Consider the following 7,524-nt stretch of genomic DNA (forward strand, 5'->3'; position numbering starts at 1 on the left):
TAAAATATCTAGGTTTAGTCTTTGTGATAAATTTAATCCATAAATGTTGATTAAAAAAAGACACCCGTTGACACTATTTGTCAATCAAATATATTAATTTATGTATTTACAAATAAATTTCGGACACCCATTTGGGGGCCCCCCCTAGGTGGGGGCCCGGGGGGATTTTAAAATTCTCCCCCCCCCCATCCCCCCCCCTTAGTTACGCCACTGCATGGACTTCAGAGATCTGCTAATAAATTGTTAGTCTTCATATTCTAACATCGTGTTTGTTAAATACTTGATTTTCATATTAACTAGTACGTTTAAAGACGGTCCATAAGATCAATAGTATGGTTAGTTATTAACGTTTATGTTGAATTTTTTTTTTGTCGTCCTCCTTTGTAAGTATTTGTCTTCCTTTGTTTCTTCCTTTGTTCATGCAGGTGTCTGGTAACTTTATCTGTTCGAAATGAATAGATGTCGACAGCTGTAAACAGACCGCGTTAGATCTTTGTGCTGGCATCAAATCACACTCTTGAGACTCGGCCACGAAAAAGCTTGGAACTTCCTCCGCCCGTATGACCCTGTGGCCTTGAATGACCCTTTACCCTGCTTACTTGACCTTACTTTCGTCTAGGGTCATGCTCGGCGACTATCCTTGCCGCCCACTGAGCCATGGTGATACTCTCGTCCTCCTTTGTGTCATCAAGTCTCGTCTTGCTGCTCCTCGTCAGAGTTCTCTCTCTTTCTAAACTGCGAGCATGCAGTCGAGATTCCATCATGGCGAGTGTGATCAGCCTGTGCCTAGCATTCATAGCCTTCAAATGCCTGGCTTCTGCTTTCAGACGCTTCCACAGATTGTCAATTGTCAAACTCTTCTTTTTGTTCATACCATTCAGCTGTCCATTGTGGGCTCTTTTGACTCTGCGAATATATAAAAATAAAGAGTTGGAGATTCTCATTCTAAAGGTTATTCACTGTAGCCTACTATTTGTTTACTGATTTGCTTTTAACTTTGATTCTACATGGGGGTTTTAATAAATGTATGGGAGATTTTCCTAACTGGTGGAAAAGGTAAAAATAGCTAGCAACTTTTGTATCCGGTGTTCAAAGTGCTGATAAGCTAAGTTTTTAAAAGGTATATGACACAGACCTATATATATTATATCTAGACTGGACATGGAGCTCTTTTAACACTACAAAAAAATGTCATGAAAAACGTTTTCAAAAGATGAAACGAGGCGTTGTTTTGTAATGTAATTATAAGAAGTAAAGTTTTTTTTTAACCCTAACCTATGTGATATATAATTTAATGTTTAGATATATAGGTATATTTATATATATATATATATATATATATATATATATATATATATATATATATATTATATATATATATATTATATATATATATATATATTGCACTTTTTAGCACTGCAGCATCAAATGTTCTAAGCTCTTCCGTTTGTAGCACACACACACACACATCAATATGAATCAAGTATCAGACTTTCACTCTATTAAATACACTTTTTTGTGGGGGGGGGGGGGGGGCAACCAACAAGCGGTAGGCCTAATTAAAGAGATTTGATACGAAGTTCAACTGTTACGCACTGAGATAGTGTAAACATTAGAGCTATAGCTCAATCCTTTTGTATTTAGTTGACCACTGTGAATTTCAATCTAGTTTTCAGGACATTGTTATATCGGGAAAATCTCCAATAGTTTATATAGGTATAGATATATTTCCTATTTGCACACCTGATACACAAAAAAGTTTGCTATTTATGTTTTTGTAAAGGCAGACAACTAAAAAGTAAAATGGAGAGTAAAATGATTCCCTACAGCATCTTGTGATTACTCTCTTCACTTACGTTTGCATTTGTTTTCCTCTAATGAAAAGCATAACTATTTTGAGCTAATGTGATTAGAAGAGATAAAGTTTAAGTGTCGTATTTTGTTTACCACATTGTTATAGTTTATATGTTATAGATCTTTAGTCTTAAGGTAAGCTACCAAACAAAATAATTAATTACCAATAGTTAATTAACTGAGGCGCGGTGGCTGAGCGGTAAAGCGCTTGGCTTCCGAACCGGGGTCCGGGGTTCGAATCTTTGGTGAAGACAGCGATTTTTAATTCCGGGATCTTCGGGCGCCTCTGAGTCCACCCAGTCTTAATGGGTACCTGACATTAGTTTGGGGAAAAGTAAATGCGGTTGGTCGTTGTGCTGGCCACATGACACCCTCGTTAACCGTAGGCCACAGAAACAGATGACCTATACGATATCTGTCCTATAGACCGCAAGCTCTGAAAGGGGAACTTTTTTACTTTTTTAGTTAATTAACTAACTGGTTAATTTTTATTTTGTATTGATTCCTGTTTTGTCAAGTAAAAGAAATAATGTGCAAAATTTCAGATTGGATGTGGGAGAAATAACGTGTAGGCCTACAAACTTTTAAAAATAAAAACACAGAATTAGTTGATATAAACTTTGTAAAAAACAAATAGACTGTTAGTGACACTAGCCAAGCCAGTTACTTGTCAAGGTTACTCCTACTTACAGTTGTAGCCTGTCCAAATGCCGCCTGGCGGTACTCGTGGTGGGGGCCACGTAACAAACGAACAGAATGTACAGGACATCGCAGACGATGATGGTGTACAGCAGAAACAGCAGCAGATCGATGACAGGCAGAGACGGGAGATGACTGGACTTGGTCCCTTGCCGTGGATAGCTGCAGAGATTGATCTCCGGTGACCTAGAACACAAAGGACTTGTCTCACTCCAGCACACGTTCATGTTGTCCTCACTGTTAATCACAACGCATGTGTAAAATAAAGCAGCCTACACATTAGTGTGATCTAACCCTAACGTCAATGTCCGAGTTTCTCAGGAAGTAGCCTATATCCACAGTAGTTCCATCAAGTTGTTGTTGTTTTTTTGTGTGTTCAATAAGACCAATATTTTTTTAAAGTTAAAAAACGAACGTTAAAAACGAATAAAGATTATGATTTATTATTTAATTAATGTATTGCTTCCTTTCATCTTATGGTAAATGTAATTAACAAAAATATTATCAATTATTTTTTACAAACTAAATGAAAGAGCACACAGATCTAGGTTCTTTAAAGAATGCACACGCTCAAAATGCGCATTGAAGAATGCCTCACTGCTTTGACTTGAAAGAGGAGAACGAAGACAAAAAACAAACTCATATGTCTGCAATTAAATGTGTTAAGATAAGCGGAAAAAAAAGTGGCGGGAAAACGACAACTTCCTTACTTGTCTGTGCAACAAAGGGGGAAAAAAATCGTTGTTCGAGTAGAATAGCCTCGCATTTGATGTCACATTGTTTAAAAAAAATAATCAATGCTAAATATAGACAATTTATGGATGCTACTTGCGTCACGAGCGAAGACACTAACCGCACTGTGTGTGTATGTGTGTACGTAAGCCATGTTTAGTGAAGTGGAGAAAGAGGGCGCGGTTGACGGGGACGACAAGAAGGTGGCGGAGAAAGAAGAAGCGACAGAATCGCAGATAAACTCTGCGCATCATCGACTGGACTAAATTTATTTACAGATGTGATTTTTTTTTAATTGATGATAATTATAGCTGATATTTTTTTAAACTTATCAAGTGCAATGGCGTAGATATTGGTGTTTTTTTTTTTTTTTTTTTTTTTGTTTTTTTTTGGAACGGGGGATAAATTACCTTTTCAGTAAAGGCACACTACTTCTGTATCAAAATAAAAATAATAATAAATAATAATAGGCCTAATCTTTATTATCCATAAGGAAATTTGTTTTACAATTTGGAAACAAAACATTATAACTAAAGAAAAAAATGTGCATTCACACCTGACTCACTTACAATTTACATATGGAAAGTGTATATCAGACAGTTTTAATTTAATGATTTGATTGCCAGTAACTTTTATTGGGTTGACGTTTTTGAAAATGTTGCAGACTTTCTATTTAGTAATCTTTAATTCTAAACAGTTGTTAACTTGGACATCTTCAAGGGCTTTGAGTCTTTGATAATTAAAATCGTTAGTGTCGAAACGACAATAGAAATCATTTAATAATAATAATAATAATCTTTATTGTCCGTAAGGAAATTTGTCTTACAATTTGTGCATTACACCAAACAAAAAACATTATAACTATTTTAAAAAATGTACAATGACACCAGACTCACTCATAATTTACATGTGAAAATTTTATGTCAGTTTATTTAACTCGTTGGATGTTTTGTCTCTTGTAGCAAGATTATTTTTACTTTTGACTTGTGCTCCTGCCATTTTGTTCATGATACCCCACGCCTTTCTCATGTCAATTGTCTTAATCGAGTCTTGCAGCATGGTGCGGTAGTTTCTCCTCCCTTCCTCAAAAGTGACGTTGAGATTTCGTTGTGCTCTTTTCCGAACAGCGCTGGTCGCCTCCTATGGAGAGTATAGTGGAGTAGGTCTTTTGGCCTAGGCTACCAACAACAATGAGATTTAATGTATGTCCTAGGGTCTAGGCTACCAACAACTATTGAGATTTAATGTATGTCCTAGGGTCTAGGCTACCAACAACTATTGAGATTTAATGTATGTCCTAGGGTCTAGGCTACCAACAACAATTGAGATTCAATGTATGTCTTAGGGCCTAGGCTACCAACAACTATTGAGATTTAATGTATGTCCTAGGCCCTAGGCTACCAATAACAATTGAGATTCAATGTATGTCCTAGGTCCTAGGCTACCAACAACAATTCAGATTCAATGTATGTCCTAGGGTCTAGGCTACCAACAACAATTCAGATTCAATGTATGTCCTAGGGCCTAGACTACCAACAACTATTGAGATTCAATGTATGTCCTAGGGCCTATGCTATTAACAACAATTGAGATTCAATCTATGTCCTAGGGCCTAGGCTATCAACAAAAAAAGAAGTGTCTGAAAAATCAGTTGTTCTACCACACGTGTGTATGGCTCATAGACCTGAGTTTTCTATGTGACATCTCTGAGGCTCCTGGAACGCTTCTATCAAAACTACCTTCGCTTCCGGGCATACGCTGGCAGGACTACCTTACAAATAGCCAAGTTCTGCTCGAGGCTGGTGTAGACATTATCCCGCATGGTGACCGACCGCATCCCAACAGCGAGCACGACGTAGCAGAGGTGCCCTCCGTAACGTGCTATATGATATTTCAGGGCCGGATTCAAGTAAGTGCAAGCCCCAATGCAGGATTTTGTTGAGGTTCCTATACCCCGTATAGCCCCATACGCAAGTCAAATAAAATCTGATAAAGAAAGAAGCAGAACTGGCCAAAGTAAACATTCTGCTGGAGGGCGGTGTGGACAGTATAGAAGACTATTTACCATTCGACATCTGCGTTGGGTTGGACACCTTTCCCGCATGGGGAATGACCGCATGCCAAGAGCGATCCTTGTTGGTGAGCTTAAAGGAGGACGGCTTAACAGAGGTGCCCCCAGAAGCTCCACAAAATATCAACCCAGGCGCCATTTTGTTATCTCTGGCATAGAGCGAAGCAGTTGGTAGAAGATGTCTCTGATACATATGGGGAGCTCTTCCGAAGGTCGAGTAGCCTACACGCATTTGAAGCCCATAGAAACCGCCATATAGAAGACAGGCGCGGAAGACGAAAAGAAAACTTAAATGAACCGCCGGCGGACAACGACTTGTCTACATCAGATGTGGCCAAATATTCAGGCCTCAACTAGGTTTGCGTGGTCACTTGAAACACTACACTCATCTTTATTCTTCGGAATCGAAGACAATACTTTATATAAACCTTCACGCGAGAGATTCAAGTGAAATTCTAAAATATAACTTAACTATTGAGCTACCAAACTGTTGCTCGCAGTTGTCACGTTTTGCGTGTAATAGTATAGATCTGATTTCTCCTATTTTAAACATAACTGCCTCAAGGGAAACAACACTTGTCAGATTCTAATAATCGATTATGTCTCAGAGCGGAGCTTGTTATGACAGAGCTTATTACGATACCGTACGTACACCTGCAATCCATATTAATGGGATGCAGATTACTAGAGATGTCTAGATATAGATCTAGATCTATAATAGTAGGCCTATGCAGGTCACAGTAGTTATCTGGATTCTGGGGAAAACAGGTTTCCGGATGCAGCTTTAGATCTAGATCTAAAACATTAAATCTTCTTTTTAAAAAAAATATTTTTGCAAACCGAAGCCCACTGTTGAATACAAAATACTGTAGGCTAATAGGCCTAATTCAGAAATCATTGAAATCAGTGTGAAAAAAAAAAGATACAATTATAATATGAGATTCTATGTATGTCCTAATTGTAATTTAATTTAATAGTTTTTTTTTTTAAATTAGAGAAACCAGGTTGAAACAAGCCGTATATTAATAGAAAAAAAAAAAACCACGTTATTCCCCTTAAACGATTTTTTTTACTTAATAACTAATGGAATGTTCCATGGCGTGAGCAGAATATAAAATGACGGACTTGGACTTCGTTGACGACGTTGCACTGCTCGGGTCTATAAATAAATGCATACAAGAAATGACGGAGAGCCTAAATAGAAAGACACAAAAATTGGCCTCCGCATAAACTTGGATAAGACTAAAATTGTGCGAGTGTGATATAAGGCGAAGGGTGCCCCCGTCAGACCTTGTGAGTCAGAGCTTGAAGAGTTAGACATATAGGCCTACCTAGGCAGCCTCATAACAAACTATGGGGATGCCTACTATGACGTAGCGTGCCGTATAGGAAAGACAGGGAGCATTTTCCAAAGGCTGCGACCTATTTGGACAAGACAAGCTATTGGACTTGATGCAAAAATAGACTTCTTGACAAAATCGTCATCCCAACAGCAACATATGCATGTGAGACATGGAAGTCATATGCCTAAATTGAGAAAAGACTAAATGTGGCTCAACAAAGATGGCTAAGGCGGATTTTAGGAATCAGTTATAGATATCGGGTCTCAAGCAAAAAATCCCATGCCAAACGGGAAGTCGACAACGTAGTGAGGTTGTGACATAGCGTCATGTAAGGTTTGCGAGACATGTTCTCCGACAAAATGAATTACGCGTAGCAAGAGTTGCGATGACATGGAGGCCAATACAAGGAAAACGCAAACAGGGACGTCCTCGTATAACTTGGCACCGCACTTTCATGGAGAACATAAGAGGAGTAGAAGAAGCTTCAGACAGATCTTTGTGGAGACAGCTTGCCGCACAATGCGCCGAACGCTGCGAGAGGATGTAATTAACTAATGAAATGAATGAATGATTTAAAAAAACTGAACATTTTTGTCCCCCCCCCCTCCTTCCCGAAAGAATCCTAGTTAAGCGAATGTTCTCTAATTTTATAAAGGTTCCAATGATAGGCCTTTAGATCTAGTGTTAGAGAAGACGATGCACAACATGTTCCTGAACATTAATTTATGAAACTCTTGTATGAAAAATGCCCAAATACCCAAAAGACGTAGGCCTATAGTCTGTTCAAAATAAATATGTTCTCGTTCTCAAGCCAAATTTAATTTT

General features: G+C 38.2%; 1 protein-coding gene across 1 annotated transcript; it reads right to left on the reverse strand.

The window, feature by feature from the left end:
• Positions 1-216: 216 nt before the first annotated feature.
• Positions 217-2,900, reverse strand: LOC129924469 (uncharacterized). The gene is made up of 2 exons (XM_056019006.1): positions 2,545-2,900; positions 217-906 (listed from the first exon to the last, which is right to left on the reverse strand). The coding sequence occupies exons 1-2, from the start codon at positions 2,778-2,780 to the stop codon at positions 606-608; spliced, it is 537 nt and encodes a 178-aa protein (XP_055874981.1). The 5' UTR covers positions 2,781-2,900; the 3' UTR covers positions 217-605.
• Between the last annotated feature and the right edge of the window lie 4,624 nt (positions 2,901-7,524).

Source organism: Biomphalaria glabrata, chromosome 2 (genome assembly GCF_947242115.1).
Source record: "Biomphalaria glabrata chromosome 2, xgBioGlab47.1, whole genome shotgun sequence".
NCBI lineage: Eukaryota > Metazoa > Mollusca > Gastropoda > Planorbidae > Biomphalaria > Biomphalaria glabrata.

Bases quoted from the DNA above. Each gene is read 5' to 3' on its own strand.
- LOC129924469 (XM_056019006.1), bottom strand. From the start codon at position 2,780: ATGAACGTGTGCTGGAGTGAGACAAGTCCTTTGTGTTCTAGGTCACCG. The intron at 907-2,544 runs GTAAGTAGGAGT...ATATATTCGCAG, and splicing joins CATTTGGACAGGCTACAACT to AGTCAAAAGAGCCCACAATG.